General features: G+C 54.9%; 1 protein-coding gene and 1 pseudogene across 2 annotated transcripts in view; both read left to right on the top strand.

Annotated features, from left to right (window-relative positions):
- Positions 1 to 12,415, top strand: part of NAA60 (N(alpha)-acetyltransferase 60, NatF catalytic subunit) — a 41,727-nt gene extending 29,312 nt beyond the window's left edge. Inside the window, exons 4-8 of the mRNA XM_009195849.4 lie at positions 1,524 to 1,639; positions 4,910 to 5,039; positions 7,952 to 8,048; positions 8,813 to 9,047; positions 10,160 to 12,415. Of these exons, the coding sequence (XP_009194113.1) occupies positions 1,530 to 1,639; positions 4,910 to 5,039; positions 7,952 to 8,048; positions 8,813 to 9,047; positions 10,160 to 10,316 (729 nt within the window). The 5' untranslated portion in view covers positions 1,524 to 1,529 and the 3' untranslated portion in view covers positions 10,317 to 12,415. The remainder of the gene's footprint in view (positions 1 to 1,523; positions 1,640 to 4,909; positions 5,040 to 7,951; positions 8,049 to 8,812; positions 9,048 to 10,159) is intronic.
- Positions 10,388 to 12,415, top strand: LOC103880272 (annotated as a pseudogene). The gene is made up of 2 exons (XR_004179684.1): positions 10,388 to 10,521; positions 10,927 to 12,415. The product of XR_004179684.1 is annotated as an uncharacterized LOC103880272 (transcript).
- Positions 12,416 to 17,919: the final 5,504 nt, after the last annotated feature.

Genomic DNA, 17,919 nt, shown 5'->3' with positions numbered 1-17,919 from the left:
AGCGGCTCTGCCTCCACACCTTGCACCTGCCCCCAGCCGCTTTGACCTGCAGATTTCACAGCCTTTCCTGATTCTTGTTTGACTCAGTCATTTCTGTTGGTGATTCCAAAATGGTGACTTTCTAATTCCGTCATCATTTCTACTTTTATTAGCCGGCATTCTTTTGTAAAAAAGAACTTTTCCTCAACCCTGAGATGAACTACACAATTCCTCCTAAAAAGGAAGGATGAATGCAGCATCTTTTCCCATTTATTTATGGGTTTATTTATTTATCTTTAGAGACAGGGTCTTGCTATGTTGCCCAGGCTGGTCTCAAACTCCTGGGCTCAGGCGATCCTCCCACCTCAGCCTTCCAAAGTGCTGGGATTACAGGCATGAGCCACCACGCCCAGTCTTCCATCCTTTCCTTTTTTCTTTTTTTTTTTTTTTTGAGACGGAGTCTCACTCTGTTGCCCAGGCTGGAGTTCAGTGGCACAATCTTGGCTCACTACACCCTCCACCTCCCGGGTTCAAGCAATTCTCCTGCCTCAGCCTCCACAGTAACTGGGATTACAGTTGCCCGCCACCAAACCTGGTTAATTTTTGTATTTTTAGTAGAGACAGGGTTTTGCCATGTTGGCCAGGCTGGTCCCGAACTCCTGACCTCAGGCAATCCACCCACCTTAGCCTACCAAAGTGCTGCAATTACAGGCGTGAGCCACCACACCAGGCCCCATCCTTTCCTTTTAACGACCGGTTTACAACTTAAAGAACTAAGGCTTCTGTTTTTCCCCTTCTCGGTGCCACCGGCCAGCCTTCCTCCCTCCATTCCTCTCTTCCTTTCTATAACTTCCTTGTTAAATAAAACAAGGGGGGCTTCTCCCCCAGCCCCTGGATTGGATGCACTTTCCTGATTTAAAAGAGTCCTTGGCCACTCGTGACCCCCGACTTGAACTGTGGTATCCCCCGAAGTCTCTTTCTTTCCGCCCAGGAGTGTTTGCTTGCTGGGTGGGGAGGAGAAATTGGGTGTGACCTGCTCAGCACAGACCCACGCCCTGGTAATAAAGCCGCGCCACTTCCCCTGCAAATCCAGCTGCTCACTGCCCCGGCTGCCAGGCTGCTTTGAAGGGGGACGAGGCATGGGGGCTGCTGAACCCACAACTGTCATTGGCAGCCAACGGCTGGGGTTGAGAGAAGTCAGGCTGGCTGGGGCCACTGACTCTCTGAAGGACCACTGTCCTAAGATGTGAGACCAGTTCAGATGGGGAGAGAGGAAAGACAGGCTGGCCAGGGCTTCCCCCAGCTGGGGCTGAGCAGCAAGGGGGCTGGCTCCCCATCCTGCCTGCCCTCCTGGGCCCGGGTCTCCTCAGCAGACTGCAACGCCTGGTGCAAGGGCGGTCGTGAGGGGCAGAGGCCTCTGAGTGCTGGCCTCAGAGGAACGTCCATCCGTGGGACATGCTCCATGCTCTTGTGTCTCGCCTACCTCACAAGCAGAGCATGAGGAGGACCAGGCTGTGAGGTGACGCCCCCACCCTTCCCCACAGGTGTGAATGACAGAGGTGGTGCCATCCAGCGCGCTCAGCGAGGTCAGCCTGCGCCTCCTCTGCCACGATGACATAGACACTGTGAAGCACCTGTGTGGCGACTGGTTCCCCATCGAGTAAGTGGAGCGGATTGCAGGGTTGGGGAGAGCCCACGAGCCTCAGGTGCAGAAGCTGGGTGGCGGGGGTGGGGGCGTCTTGGACCTTTAGGGCCATGCTGCAAAGGCGGGAATGGCCTGGAGGGGCCACGAGGTCCCAGGTCACCCAGCTCATCCAGGGACCCCTGTTCCTGGGCTCTTTCCACCTCTCAGGGTGTGCAGAGTTCCCCAGAAGGGCTCTGTGAGAAATTTCAGTTACAGAGCTATCAGGTGTGGTACTATTTATAATTCAGAAAATGTAGAAGCCACCCAAGTATCTTAACAGCAAGGAGTTGGTTACATGCATTAGAGTAATTAAGAATATGTGCATATAAAAGTGCAATATTATTCATTCAGCCGGAAAAAAAAAAAAAAACCTGTCAAAGAGGTATATTTTTTGATGGGGAAATATTTTTTACAAGATGTTAAAGGAGCCTGTAATCCCAGCACTTTGGGAGGCCGAGGTGGGAGGATCACCTGAGGTCGGGAGTTCAAGACCAGCCCGACCAACATGGAGAAACCCCGTCTCTACTAAAAATACAAAATTAGCCGGGTGTGGAGGTACATGCCTGTAACCCCAGCTACTTGGGAGCCTGAGGCAGGAGAATCGCTTGAACCTGGGAGGCAGAGGTTGCAGTGAGCTGAGATCACGCCATTGCACTCCAGCCTGGGCAACAAGAGCAATATTCTGTCTCAGAAAAAAAAAGCTATTAAAAGAAAAAAGGCAGATTAGAAAACAGTATATACCATGATCCTATTTTTATTTGAAAACATGTACAAGATAAAAGTTTACAATGATAGGTATGAACTGGGGGGGGTGAAAAAAATTTTACAAGGGGGTATGTACCATTAATAGTATTTCAGTAGTTTGAGGTAGGTAGATTAATATTAGGCCCTATGATTGTTTTCTCTGGTCTGTCTTGCCTACATTATATGCACATACAGCTTTTTTGATGAAAAAAGTTGACACAAACTTTGAAAATGGAAAATAAACAAGATCTTGCCAGCCATCAGCATTTCCTTGAGTGTTCACCTCAGACTGACTGAACCTCATGCTCTTGGCAGGGCGGTGGCGGGGACCCCTGTGCATCTCTGTGGAGGGGGAACTGTCACAGTCCAGGTGACGTGGGCCGACGGTGGCAACATGAGTTAAAAAATTGTTCTTGGTTGGGTGCAGTGGCTCATGCCTATAATCCCGCAGTTTGGGAGGCCGAGGCAGGCAGATCAGGAGTTCGAGACCAGCCTGGTCTCGATGAAACCTCATCTCTATTAAAAATACAAAAATTGGGCTGGGTGTGGTGGCTCACGCCTGGAATCCCCGCACTTTGGGAGGCCAAGGCGAGTGGATCACGAGGTCAGGAGTTCAAGACCAGCCTGTCCAAGATGGTGAAACCCTGTCTCTACTAAAAATACAAAACCATTAGCTGGGCATGGTGCAGGCACCTGTAATCCCAGCTACTCAGGAGGCTGAGGCAGGAGAATCGCTTGAACCCAGGTGGCAGAGGTTGCAGTGAGCCGAGATTGTGCCACTGCACCCCAGCCTGAGTGACAGTGAGACTCTGTCTCAAAAAAAAAACAAAGGCCGGGCGCGGTGGCTCAAGCCTGTAATCCCAGTACTTTGGGAGGCCGAGACGGGCGGATCACGAGGTCGGGAGATCGAGACCATCCTGGCTAACACGGTGAAACCCCGTCTCTACTAAAACATACAAAAAACTAGCCGGGCGAGGTGGCGGGCGCCTGTAGTCCCAGCTACTCGGGAGGCTGAGGCAGGAGAATGGCGTAAACCCGGGAGGCGGAGCTTGCAGTGAGTTGAGATCCGGCCGCTGTACTCCAGCCTGGGTGACAGAGCGAGACTCCGTCTCAAAAAAAAAAAAAAAATTAGCTGGGCGTGGTGGCACGCGCCTGTAATCCCACCTACCCAGAAGGCTGAGGCAGGAGAATCACTTGAACTCACAAGGCAGAGGTTGCACAGTGAGCTGAGAGTACAACACTGAACTCCAGCCTGGGTGACAGTGAGACTCCATCTGAAAAAAAACCAAAATTAAAAAAGTGTTCTTCAGCCTAGCAGTTTCACTGCTGGAAACTAATCTAGAGAAATAAAAGCTGTGGCATAGATCAGACTCTGCCTAGGGCTGCCTGAGAGCCAGTGGAGCCATGCTGGACTGTGGACTTCAGCCATGTGAGCCACTCAGCCTGCCTGTCTCTCCTGCAGTCCTCGTGAGCCTAAGGCCTCAGGTTCCCAAGACTGTGACATGAACCGGGCCGTGAGGCGGGAAAACTAAACCTACACACCCGTGAAACTCCACATGCCTCTGCCCTCCTGACCTTGTCTCTCTGAGGCTGGATTCGCCTGTTAATGACTATGTCCTGGGCCTTTATGCCCACTGTTCTTTTTTCCCTGCTCCTCTCGGTGGGGTCTTGGCCTCATTCTTGGTGAGCAGTCGTTAGCAGCCTCAGCCTCACATTCCCCTTAAGGGCAGGTTCCTCCCTGTCCGGGGAGACATTGTAAACTCAGACGCCTGTCAGCTGTGAACCCGGCTCTTCCTCAGATCACTCACTCCCCTAGTCTTCAGTGTCCAGAAGTCTCACAAATTCTCATAGGCACTCATCCAGTGTCCCAGGGTGACAAAGGCCCTAAAATCTTCACTCACCTGGTGGAAGAACAGGGCCCTGCTGGTCACCCTCCATGAGTTGCTTACATGGAGACAATTTCATGTCAGATAAAACTATTTTTCCTGGGCCGGGCGCGATGGCTCACACCTGTAATCCCAGTACTTTGGGAGGCCAAGACGGGCAGATCACATGAGGTCAGGAGTTTGAGACCAGCCTGACCAACGTGGAAAAAACCCGTCTCTACTAAAAAAAATACAAAATTAGCCAGGCGTGGTGGCACATGCCTGTAATCCCAGCTACTCGGGAGGCTGAAGCAGGAGAATCGCCTGAACCCAGGAGGCAGCGGTTGCGGTGGGCTGAGATCACACCATTGCACTCCAGCCTGGGCAACAAGAGCAAAACTCTGTCTCAAAAAAAAAATAATAATAATAATTTCCCATCAGAGATCCCCAGTCCTGTCTAGACAGATTACTGCTTTAAGAAGGTGGCTGTGACAGTTAGGTAGAGACTAAGTGATGGGTCAGCCTTAGAGCAGCGGGCAGAAGTGGCCCAGAGCTCCCTGTGGTTCTCATGTCTAGAGCACGACCTTAGTTGGACTTGACCTATGGCAGGTTCACCCGAGTATGTTCTCTTTGTCAGGTACCCAGACTCATGGTATCGTGATATCACATCCAACAAGAAGTTCTTTTCCCTTGCTGCGACCTACAGAGGTGCCATTGTGGGAATGATAGTAGCTGAAATTAAAAACAGGACCAAAATACATAAAGAGGTACGTACGTGTATGCAGGGATGACTTGGCAATCATTGTCACTGGACAGCCCCAGGGGGCTTGCGATGGAATCATGCCGCCTGCTCCACAGCTGTTGTCCAAGGAGCCTTTGGCCTGAGGAATCCAAGTGTCCAATGGCACTCGTCCGCGGCTGGTGCTTTTCTGTGTGTGTGTGTGATTTCGTGGCACATGGGCCTCCAGTCATGCCCAGCAGCAGGCTTCATAACCACTGTCGTTCTGAAGCAGGAATGAGCACAGATGATGCATTGAGAATCTGCAGTTATAACGTGATATGAAAATATCCCTGATTTGTGTTGGCGGCGGTGTCATAGAAACCGCTAAGACTGCTTCAGCTTGTTGAAGGAAATGCTAGTTACAGTTAGAGGTCAGGGAAAGTACAGAGATAATTTTGTTTCCTCTGACTTCACAGAGCCCTTTAAGATCTAAGAACCCTTTGGGCATCCGTGGACCCACCTCAGTCCCGCTCCAGGCTAGCACACCCCACTCTGAATGTAAACAGTAAGGCCATGGCCGCGTTGTTCCAAATGGTTGACTTTGGTCAAGATTCTGCATGATAATGTTGGTCATCCCAGCATCTGAGATAATGTTTACCACCCAAGGATTTAGCCAAGGAGGGAAAAACCCACCAACAACTGGCAGATGCTTCAATTTGTTTGGCTTGAGGTTATTTCTTTAAAAGTTAGAGAAAGGGCCAGGCGCGGTGGCTCACATCTGTAATCCTAGCACTTTGGGAGACCAAGGCAGGCGGATCACCTGAGGTCAGGAGTTCGAGACCAGCCTGGCCAACCTGGTGAAACCCCGTCTCTACTAAAAATACAAAAATTAGCTGGGTGTGGTGGCAGGCACCTGTAATCCCAGCTACTGGGGAGGCTGAGGCAGGGGAATTGCTTGAACCCAGGAGGCAGAGGTCGCAGTGAGCCGGGATCGCACCTTTGCACTCCAGCCTGAGGGACAAGAGCAAGACTTCGTCTCAAAAAAAAAGAAAAGTTAGATAGGGGCTGGGCATGGTGGCTCACACCTGTAATCCCCAGCACTTTGGGAGGCCCAGGTGGGCAGATCACTTGAGGTCAGGAGTTCGAGACCAGCCTGGCCAACATGGTGAAATCTTGTCTCTACTAAAAGTAAAAATACAAATAAGCCAGGCATGATGGTGCACACCTTTAATCCCACCTACTCAGGAGGCCGAGGCACAAGCATCACTTGAACCTGGAGGTTGCAGTGAGCTGAGATTGCACCATTGCACTCTAGCCTGGGTGACAGAGTGAGACTCTGTCTCTAAATAAGTAAATAAAAGTGCAAGAAGGTATGTCTCTCCCTTTAAGGACCCGAATCCACTGGCATCTACCCTGTTTTGCCTATGGTCATGCTCTGTCTGGCATAGCTTTTTTCTCCTGCGTCACTTTTTCTGTCCTAGCTTCCTCCTGAGCTTTTTTCTTTGATTTTTAAGAGCTAAGATGTAGCAGAATGCAAATGTCAACATTCTTTTCTCTCCCCCCAGCTTTTTTTTTTTTTTTTTTTTTTACTGAAACGGAGTCTCACTGTCACCCGGGATGGAGTGCAGTGGTGCGATCCTGATTGCGGCTCACTGCAACCTCCACCTCTCAAGTAGCTAGGATTTAGACGTGCGCCACCACACCCAGCTAATTTTTGTATTTTTAGTGGAGATGCGGTTTCACCGTGTTGGCCATGCTGGTCTGGAACCCCTGGCCTCAAGTGGTCTGCCTGCCTCGGCCTCCCATAGTGCTAGGATTACAGGTGGGAGCCACCGTGCCCAGCCTGATCTCTCTTCTTGATGGGACACATGGTCCCCACCTTCCCTCCATGACTCATTCCCCTGAACCCCCTCCACCTCCGGGTGGCTTTCCTGAGTGCCCCCTGGTGACTGTGCGCCTGCCCTCAGGTGGCGGCTGGGTCTCTCCCTTCCCTTGAATGTGTTTGTGTTACCTCAGGGCCGACATGGGGACCCTTTGGCTCGTGTTCCTGGCTCTCAGTAGAGGGCCCTCTGGCCTGCACGCTGGCACTCATTCGGCTCCCCCCTTCCTCTCAGACTTAGTGAGTTCAAGGTCAGGGCAAAGTAGACCCTGTTAGGAGATGTCAGCTGGGGAACAGACACCCTTCCTGCAGGCCTGGAGTAATGAGTGATAAGGACGCCTTCCTCCCTGGACTGATATGTCCGGGTGAACTGTGGCTTGAAGAGGGCTGGGAGAACAGGGAGCCCGGACAGGATGACCCCAGCCCAGCACGTGGGAGCAGAAAGGCCTTCTTGTTCTTTACGAGTTGGAAGATGTTAAGAGCCTCATGCTGATCGGATTCATGACTCCCACCCGGAAATCCATCTCTAGAACCAAGAGATGGTGGGTGGCTTTACGTAGGTATGGCGGCGTCCTCTCCCTGTAGGGGCAGCAGAGGGGGTTGGACGGCCGCCGGAGTTTCCCTCCTCCAAGACCACCTGGGGCAGCGTGCGATTCTCTAACGGAACCTCTAAAACTGCATTTGTCCGCTGTCCTGCATCCAGGCGTACCAGGTGACACGCGTGCATTCCCATGAGGCCGGTGCGGTGCTGTGTAGTTGCTCCCTTCGTGCCATAACTTTACCTCGTGCTGGCATCAGAGCCTCATTCCCGTCCTTGGCTAGGCCTCCCACACACCTCCAAGAGAAGCTTCTTTTCTGTGTGTTCTTACTTCAGCCATTTTTCACCAGAAGGGCATAAACGCTCTCATTTCCGTGGGGAATGGGGGCCCCTCTCCACTGCCTCTTGATTCTGCCCCTCCAGTTGGTGTCCCTCTGGCTGTCGTGATGGGGAGTCGGTGCAGAGCCCGCCGGGGCCGCACTGTGCAGTGAGCTGTGTGCCAGGAGCGTGAGCCTGACTTTCTGTCTGACTCTTCCTCTAGGATGGAGATATTCTAGCGTCCAGCTTCTCTGTTGACACACAAGTCGCGTACATCCTCAGTCTGGGCGTCGTAAAAGAGTTCAGGAAGCACGGCATAGGTAAGGGCAGCCGGGCCTGTGGCTTGGCGCCCATCCCACCCCCTTGTCCCACCCCACCCCCATCCCATCTGCACCCAGTCTCTTCCCTGACCCCAACAACTCTGGCTCGTGAACATCCCTCAGTCTCATCTTCCATCCCCATCCTCATGTGGCCAGACTTTCATCATCCCTCCCCTGCCAGCACAGCCACCACCTTCAGCCATCCTCCTTCCACATGCCCCCAGGCCTTTCTGCCACAGCCTTGCTCAGCCCCTAGGATGGAGCTGAGGAAACGGGCACCTCTCACTCCTGCTGCCGCCACACGTACAACTCATGTGTATTCACTGCTCATGATTCAGAGTAGAAAGTGTGAACACGCACAAGGAAGCACCACTCACCGTTTCTCTGATGTCCCATCCCACTCAGCCACACGGCCAGTGAGCGGCAGAGTCTTAATTAATTTTAAACCCAGGCCCATCTAGTCCATGTTTTCCTGGGCTCACATTTACCCTGTTTGTTGTCTGAAAGGGAGTCTCCTTGCGGGCCCAGCCCCTGGGAGGGCGCTACCAGGCCACCTCTGCAGTCCCTCCCAGCAGTCTGTAGCTACCAGGCTCCCTCTGGCCATGAGATTTTAGGGACTTTGACAATGGTGGTGAAGGAAGGCTGGTCTCTGATACGGTGGACCGAGACATCTCAGAGAGACTCGTGCGAAGCCCCCTTCCTAGTCCAGTCATCCTTCCTTCCTAACTGCTCTGCCTGGATAACCTTTACCCCTTCTCCCCAAGGTTCCCTCTTACTTGAAAGTTTAAAGGATCATATATCAACCACTGCCCAGGACCACTGCAAAGCCATTTACCTTCATGTCCTCACCACCAACAACACAGCAATAAGCTTCTACGAAAACAGAGACTTCAAGCAGCACCACTATCTCCCCTATTACTACTCCATCCGAGGGGTCCTCAAAGATGGCTTCACCTATGTCCTCTACATCAATGGCGGCCACCCTCCCTGGACGATTTTATATCCTTAACTTCTGGGGGAGAGGGACTGTGGCTTCCTGTCCGTAAGGTGGCAGAGCCAGTGAGGAAGTTGGAACGGTGGTCCCCCTCAGATGATGTTCAGGTGGCCAGGCTTATGGACGCTTCTCTCCCTGACCTGATGGTGTTGTGGGTAAATCTGACGCACATTTGGGTAAATCTAGCTGTACATATTACCATGTTGCCCAGGCTGGTCTCGAACTCCTGAGCTCAAATGATCCGCCTGCCTCAGCCTCCCAGAGTGCTGGGATTATAGGCATGAGCCCCCACACCCAGCTGGAGAGCCTCCTGCTCCATTTGCACTGGGGATCAGCAGTGCGCAAAACAGACAGGATCTCCTGCCCTCTCAGAGCCCGTGCTAGCAGAGGGGAAACAAGTGCGGCGAGAAGAGATTTTTACTTTTTTTGAACACCTGGGTTCAAACCTTCCTTATGGGATGCATGACCCAAAGGTGTGCCCTTCCCCGCTTCCTTCTCCTTAACTCTCACTGGCCCCTGACAGGTCGGAAGGAAGCCAGGAAACTTTAATAGTCACAGAATGTGGCCCAAAACATGCTGTGCATGTGTGTGTGCTTTCAAATTCAGGAGTCTAGCATTTATTCATTACATAGAATAATAAGCAGGAAAGAGAGGGGTGACCTCACACTCCACAGGCCTTCTAGCTTATGTGAAGACGGGCCCCTGCAGACATCTAGGGGTCAGCACTGTTGACCCCCTCCTTGTCGTAAGGACAGGGCTCTGTCCCTCTTGCTGCCCCAAGGGTTGAGGATCTAGGGAGAACCAGAAGCACCTGCTCTTCTGCCAGGTCCCTTCCCCACCCACTGTACATCCCTGATTGTAGGGGTGTCCACATGCCCGTGGCCTCACTCAGAAGGCCCCCTCTGTCCCCAGATGCCACCCTTTGTTATTTTGCACAGCAGAGGGCACTTCGTCTCATGAGCCTTTCTAGCTTTGCAGAGGCTTAGCGGGCTCTCTGCCTCCCGAGCGTGGCTTGCCGTCTGCACACAGTCCCGCAGGCCACTGTGTGGGCCCCTGATGACTGTGCCCTGGTGAGCATGGTCAGGGCAAGTCGGAATCTTCCTTAACAGAGCCCCACGGACTACATCCAGCACCTGGGCTCTGCACTAGCCAGCCTGAGCCCCTGCTCCATCCCGCACAGAGTCTACCGCCAGGCCCATAGCCTGCTCTGCAGCTTCCTGCCATGGTCGGGCATCTCTTCCAAGAGTGGCATCGAGTACAGCCGGACCATGTGATGTCGGCTGGGCAGCCGCTGCCAGGCCCCACCCTTTGGCCCCCTGCAGAGCCCGCCTTTCTGTCCATCTGACCCCTGCTATCTTCTGCAAGGAGCTGCCAGCCATCTACTGGGCTCGTCGGCCTGCCCCAGCTGCAGGCCCGGTGCTACACGGGCTCGGGAACAGAACATCGTGGGCACGCACAGAGCGTGCCCATCTGTGGCAGGTATGCCACAGCAGACAGGAGGGTATGGGAGCTTGGTGCCTCCAGCCACAAAAGCAGAAGGCCCTGGATGGGCACAGAGAACGGCAGAGCTGGAAGGAGCCGTGGGGACTGCAGAGTCCACCACCTTGTGCACCAGCACAGCCCAGAGGTTTGGTGACTTGTGCCAAGCTCACACAGCAGGCTCCACGGCCACTGGGCTGTGCAACCAACTTTGGATCCATCAGTGCCTTTATTTGTGTGGGGACTGAGAGGTGCCTGGTGGCTGCAGGGAGACACCATGGCCTGGAGAAGGGCTCATGCTCGTGGAGCACCCAGGCCCAGCTGTGTGGCCCGTAGGCAGGGTGTAGGGTGGGCAGAGTGTCTCCGCCGGGCCTTCACCCTGCCGTGCTCTTCTCTTCCCCACAGGCTCTTCAGCTCCCCTTCCTGCTTCTGGAAACCTCTGCCTCTGCTGCCACCCTGGCCCTACCTACCTGCGCATGCACCGTCCCCAGGGCTGACCCAGTGTGGCTGCATTCACTGGGAGGGGGCTGCCCTCACCGGGCCTCTCCCACCCGGCTGCCTGTTCCTGCAGCTCCTTCCTGCAAAGCCGGAGGGGACTTTCTGCTGCAAGGGAGGAACACAAGTATTATGGACACACTTGACCGTAAAGGCACAGGAGCCTCGGAACAAGGGGGCGCAATAAAGGGAATGCCCCATCCCCCTCCAAAACCAGCCCAAAGAAGCCTGGGGGGTGGGGAGTGGCCCCCAGTCCTCCATGAGGGGCTGATGAGGGGTGGGCAGCCTGGGGGAGGCTTTCCTTGCAAGCACAGAGCTCTGAGGCTCAGCCCCCCGGCACAGGCGGTCACACGCCTAGACGGTTCCTGCTCCTTGGCACCTTCCGTGCAGTTCCCAGTGCCCTGGGGTCACACTGCCCATTGGACCATGGCATGCTCCGTTCAGCTGACCTGCTGAGGACAGGCACCGCCGAGATTCCTTGGGTCCTCCCCGCCCTCCCTCATGCTGCCACGAGCTGCTGCTCCGAGGCCTGGCCACGTGCAGACAGGAGGAAGCTGAGCTCGTCATTGGGCCTCAAGGCTGCCATGTGTCTCGTAGGGCCTGGTGGGCAGGGGGCAGTCCTGTGCCTTGTGAGCCCTCAGCCTCTGAGGGTGGAGAGGCTGTCAGTGCCGTGGGTGCATCACACACTTCTAGCATCCTCTCCACCCTGCATCCCCCAAATGCTGCTTGCTGCCTGCCCTACACTCCGATGCAGGGGTGGGGTGGGGGACAGGGGGAGGGTCCCGCCCAGCATAGCTGCAATGTCACAAAGCCATGGCAGAGGGTCCTAGCAGTGCCACCCTGCCCCAGCCTGAGGAGGAGGGAGGGGGAGGAACAACCCTGGGCAGACGGGGCCTCAGGGACCTGTGTCCTTTCTCCAGAGCTGCCCAGCCGGGGCTTTCAGGGTGCTGGGGCAGCCCCAGGTCCCCTCTTGACCTCAGCTGGGGCCAGGGGCCCTCAAAATGAAGGCAGGCCCCAGGCAGGAGCAGCATCCCCCTCCCTGACAGTGCTGGCCAGAGGGCCGTGCCATGCTGACTGCCTGAATCTCTGCTGACCTGACGGTGCTGGCGGGAGGGCTGCGCCATGCTGACTGCCTGAACCTCTGCTGAGGCTGCCTGCCTGCCGGGCCCAGCTCAGCGCCCTCTCCACTGCAAATCAGCGGTGATCATGTGATTTCTATTTCTGCCCCGCAGGGTAAGGGACGAGTCTTCTGGAAGCCTCTGCCATGGACATTTGTCCTCGGGCTCAGAGGCCTTACCCTGCCTCACGCCTGCCCCTAATCACTGCAATGTCCAGCCCAGTGTTGAACAGATGGTAGCGTTCTGTCTCATGATGAGCAAATAAATAGACTTTCACTGGAGTTGGTCACAGCCTGTTTCCCGTACCCACCTGGCTGCACCTCAGGCCTCGCCCTGTAGCTGAAGTTGGCCTGGAGCTGCTTGTCACTGGCAAGGCCCGAGGATAGCTTCCAGATAAACAGGCCGATGGTTTTGTGTGATTAACCCGGCCAAAGAATGAGAACCTTTGGCTGGGCATGGTGGCTCTCGCCTGTAATTCCAGTACTTTGAGAGGCCGAAGCGAGTGGATCATGACGTCAGGAGATCGAGACCAGCCTGACCAACATGGTGAAACCTTGTTTCTGCTAAAATAACAAAAATTAGCCGGACGTGGTGGTGTGCACCTGTAGCCCCAGCTACTTGGGAACCTGAGGCAGGAGAATCGCTTGAACCCAGGAGGCGGAGGCTGCATTGAGCCGAGATGATGGCACTGCACTCCAGCCTGGTGGCAGAGCAAGACTCCTGAAAAAGAAAGAATTCGAACCTGGGGAAGAGGTTCTAAAGCGCGGTGGCTCATGCCTGTAATCCCAGGACTTTAGGAGGCCGAGGCAGGCGGATCATGAGGTCAGGAGATCGAGACCATCCTGGCTAACATGGTGAAACCCCATCTCTACTAAAATTACAAAAGATTAGCCAGGCGTGGCAGTGGGTGCCTGTAGTCCCAGCTGCTTGGGAGGCTGAGGCAGGAGGATGGCGTGAACCTGGGAGGTGGAGCTTATGGTGAGCTGAGATTGCGCCACTGCACTCCAGCCTGGGCGACAGTGAGACTGTCTCAAAAAAAAGTTGAGAAGCACACTGGGTCATTTTTTCACTGGAAGGTCCCCAGCAGCTGCCCTGTCTGGGCATCTCCCTGGCTGTAGGCCTTGAGCTGGGGCCCAGTCCAGACAGGCGGCTCCAAGGGTGATTGGGTGCACCCCACTGTGGAGCCTGTGGTGGGTGCCTGCCCAGCACAGACCTGATGCTTCCATCAGCCTCTCATGGCAACTCCTGGCCACCCTCAGGGGATGTTGCTATTCCTGTTAGAGATGAGGAGAGCTGGCTTGGGGTCTGGGAGTTGCCCCGGGGCCATGCAGTTTGTGAGTGTTGGGCCCAGGCCTGGACCACTCTGAAGCCTGCGTGGCTGCTCTGTTATACACCATTCCTGTGCTGTTGACCTCAGCCAGTGGCCGGGAGACATGCAACTTGCTGAGGGTCCTCTCAGGAGAGGGTCTGAGGCAGCTACTGAGGAGTATCTGGTGCCCTGGGAGGCCAGGTAGCTGGGCATGGGGGACACATGTCCAAAGCCATGGGGTGAGTGAAACCAGATTAACCCGCTGAGCTTGCCCACAGGAGCGTCTGCTGGGGAAGCACAGTCTCGGTTACTCCAGCAAGGACAGTTTCACCTTTGCTGATGAGTCACCTTGAGGTTTAAGAGGGTACCTCTTGGGGGCCTTTGGTCAATCGTGTGACCAATTAGTAACTTGCCCAGGTGGGGGGCTGCGGCTCCTCAGGCCCTGCTTCAGTGAGGCCAGGCAGGACTGTCGCTGCTCCAGGCCTCTCACCATAGCCCCACCAGACCGCAGAGCTGGGACACAAATGCTTCTGCTCCACTGGGGGGCAGAAAGGGAGTGTGGGACGCAGGGAGAGATGGGACACTCACACGGGATGCACCCAGACATAGCACGGAGGCCAGCCCTGAACGGAGCCGGCTCTGCCCCAGGCCTGCTCGGGGGTGGAGCCTGAGGCAGCCCTGGGTCTCCCCGGTCCCTGCACGCACCACCCAAGGATCTCCTACAGGGTAGGGGTCCTTCATACTTCCAGGACGGAGACAGACTCCTGGTCCTTCATTCCCAGCCCACCGGTGTTCAGGGACTCACAGGGTGAGGGGCGTGCCCAGGGATGGTCAATGTGTGTTTTCCTGAGCGTCCGCTTGCTCAGGCCAGGTGCTGCTTTCTCCACATGGACTCCCGCCCCAGCACACCATGACTGTGGGTTTTTTGCCTCTCAGCCTGTTGGAGTGCTTCTCCAAAAGGCTTTGGGAGGTTTTGCGGGAGGAACTGTCTAGAGGCCAATTTAGAGCCAGTTTTCTTTGGGGCCAGCATGTGGCTGCAGCAGATGTCTTTCTCAGGGGTAAAATCCTGGCTACTGCTGTCTGTGGCTAACAGACTGTCTTTTTTCTTTTTTTTTTTTTTTTTTTTAGACGGAGTCTTGCTTTGTCGCCCAGGCTGGAGTGCAGTGGTGCAATCTCAACTCACTGCAAGCTCTGCCTCCCGGGTTCACGCCATTCTCCTGCCTCAGCTTCCCGAATAGCTGGGACTACAGGTGCCGCCACCATGCCCGGCTAATTTTTTTTTGTATTTTTAGTAGAGACGGGGTTTCACCGTGTTAGCCAGGATGGTCTCGATCTCCTGACCTCATGATCCAACCACCTCGGCCTCCCAAAGTGCTGGGATTACAGGCGTGAGCCACCACACCCACCCGAGTAACAGACTATATTAAAGTTTCACAGCCTAAGCAGGGGCCGTTCTGTTTGCTTCCAATTCTAGCTGGGACAGGAGTCAGCAGGGACTCCATGTGGCATTAGCTAGGCAGGCTGGCGGGGTTGGAGGACCTGCGTGAAAGATGGTGCTACCCACAGGGCTGCCCTCAGTGAGCTCAGCAGTGGCCATGGGCTTGGGTCCTTCCTTCCATGGTTTCCTCAGGCTAGGCTGGTTTTGCACCATACCACAGTCCCAGGGTAGACTCTTTATGGGGCCACTGACCTCCTGGGAAGCTGCCAGGCTTCCTTACTGCCCAGAAGTGACACCCTGCCACTTTTGCCACATTCTACTGGTAAAGCAAGATCTGGAGCCTGTCCCAATTCAGGGGGAGGGGGCTACACAGGGGCCAGAACACCAAGACACACGGCTCATCGGGGTAGCAGAGGGGCCACTGGCCACAGCCTGGGACCCTCCCACACACACACAATCTGGAGCCTGGGGAAAACGGTGCTTCTCTCTGAGCCTCCACTCTGTTCAGAAGTGAGTGGAGTCCAGGTATGGTGGCTGAGGCCTGTAATCCCAGTACTTTGGGAGGCCAAGACAGGAGGGTCTCTTAAGCTCAGGAGTTCAATACCAGCCTGGGCAACACAGTGAGACCCTCATCTCTTTAAAAAAATAGAAAATTTGCTGGGCATGGTGTCCCACACCTGTGCTCCCAGCTACTCAGGAGGCTGAGATGGGAGGGTGACTTGGTGCAGGAGCTCAAGGCTGCAGTGAGCTCTGATTGTTAAACATAGAACCCAGTGTGGAGCCTCACCTGTAATCCCAGCACTTTAGGAGGTGGAGGCGGGAGCATCACTTGAGGCTGGGAGTTGAAGACCAGCCTGGGCAATATAGTGAGACCCTTTCTCTACCAAAAAAAAGTTTTTAATTAGCTGGACATGGTGGCAAGTGCCTTTGGTTCCCGCTACTCAGGAGGCTGAGGCAGGAAGATCACGTGAGCCCCGGAGTTCAAGGGTGCAGTGAGCTAAGATCATGCTACTGCACTCCAGCCTGGGAGACAGTGAGACCCTGTCTCAAAAAAAAAAAAAAAAAGGAAAAAAAAGAGTGGATTAGGACCCTAATGGTCTCCAGACTCCAAGGACTTTGTATTGCTGGCCTCTGGACGGCCTCAGTTCTGCCCGGCATCCACAGCTGGTCGCTGGGGTAGGTGTCACTTGGTGTTCCCTCAGCAGCCTCCCTAATGTCCGTCTTTAAGTGGTCTCTTGGGTCCACCTGGCCTCTGCGTCTCTGGGTAGTGGGTGTTGTGGGAGAGAGAGAAGGCAGCTGCCCTTCCACCACCCCATGTGACTCATCAGTGGACCTCAGGCCAGCTGCATCCCACCCACAGCTGCCCCATCACAGCTGCTCTTGGGTGCAGCATCTAAACACCTGCTCTCTCAGAGCTCCCCCTCCTGGGGACCGCTACAGCCCTGGGTGTCCACCACCCCAGGCCATGCTTGCATACTTAGAACAACCCAAAAACCACCCAAGGACTGAAGTCTCCAGGATCTGCTTTCCCAGGGACACAAGAACTGTCCAGGGTGGGCCCAGGGTACAGGGGAAGGGAAGGAGCCTGGCAGGCCTGGGCACATCACATGTGACCTGGCAGGAGCCCAGAGCATGCGACCTGGCAGGAGCCCAGTGGCGCTCAGCCCTAGCCTGACCCAGGCTGTAGTCGCCAGACGGGAAGGTTACTGAGGCAAGCCCGGGTGCTCCCATCTTCTCCCCATAGGATGGAGGCCTGGTGGAACAGAGCAAGTGTATTAGTCCGTTTTGACACTGCTACCTGAGACAGGGTAATTTATAAACAAAAGAGGTTTAATTGACTCAGTGTTCCACGTGGCTGGGAGGCCTCAGGAAATTTACAGTCACAGCGGAAGGCAAAGGGGAAGCAGGTACCTTCTTCACAAGGTGGCAGGACAGAGAGGCAGTGGTGGGCAGGAAGGGTGGAATTGTCAAACACATTTTATTGTTTGCTTATTTTTTATTTGAGATAGAGTCTCTCTCTGTCACCCAGGCTGGAGTGCAGTTGCATGATCTTGGCTCACTGCAAGCTCCACCTCCCAGGTTCACGCCATTCTCCTGCCTCAGCCTCCTGAGTAGCTGGGACTACAGGCGCCCACCACCACGCCTGGCTAATTTTTTATATTTTTAGTAGAGATAGGGTTTCACCGTGTTAGCCAGGATGGTCTTAATCTCCTGACCCCGTGATCCGCCAGCCTCGGCCTCCCAAAGTGCTGGGATTACAGGCGTGAGCCACTGCGCCTGGCCCACTGCCAAACACTTTTAAAGCATCAGATCTTGTGATAACTCACTATCATGAGAGCAGCATGGCAGAACCCCCCACCCCACCCCATGATCCAGTCACCTCCCATGAGGTCCCTCCCTTAACACGTGGGGATTACAATTTGAGATGAAATTTGGGTGGGGTGTTACACAGCCTAACCTAAGCCTAAGACACAGCAGGCTTCTCACTCACAGTAACAGTGCTCCCCAGGGACACCGGACAATGTCTGGAGACACTTGCTGTCACAGCTTAGAGGAGAGTGCTACAGGTACCAAGTGGGTGGTGGCCAGAGATGCTGCTTAACATCCTACATGCACAGGACAGCCTCCATTCCAAAGAATGATCCAATCCCAAACATCAACAGAGTCGAGTGGAGACACCCCAGCACAGAGGAAGCCCACGCCTGGGTGTCCAGAGTCTGGTCCAGCTGGGAGGAGAAGGGCTGTGCTCATCCTGCCCAGAGAGACCTGGTAGCTGAGGTCCCGCAGAGCAGTGACCTCACCTGGTAGGGGGCAGGTAGGGCCTAGGTCCACATCCCTGCCTCGGCTGCTCTCCTCCCTGGTGCCTTCCGTGACCCGGCCCTGCCTTCCTTCATCCACTGTGACCTCCACCCACAATGCCATGGCCTGCATTTAGGATCCTCCCGAGGTGGGAGGATCACTTGAGCTTAGGAGTTCGAGACTAGCGTGGGCAACATAGCAGGACCCCCCCAACTCTTAAAACAATAGAAAATTAGACC

The sequence above is a fragment of the Papio anubis genome, chromosome 18, assembly GCF_008728515.1.
Source record: "Papio anubis isolate 15944 chromosome 18, Panubis1.0, whole genome shotgun sequence".
Lineage (NCBI taxonomy): Eukaryota > Metazoa > Chordata > Mammalia > Primates > Cercopithecidae > Papio > Papio anubis.
The sequence above is the reverse complement of the archived record's forward strand: the minus strand, read 5'-3'. Positions and strand labels throughout refer to the sequence as shown.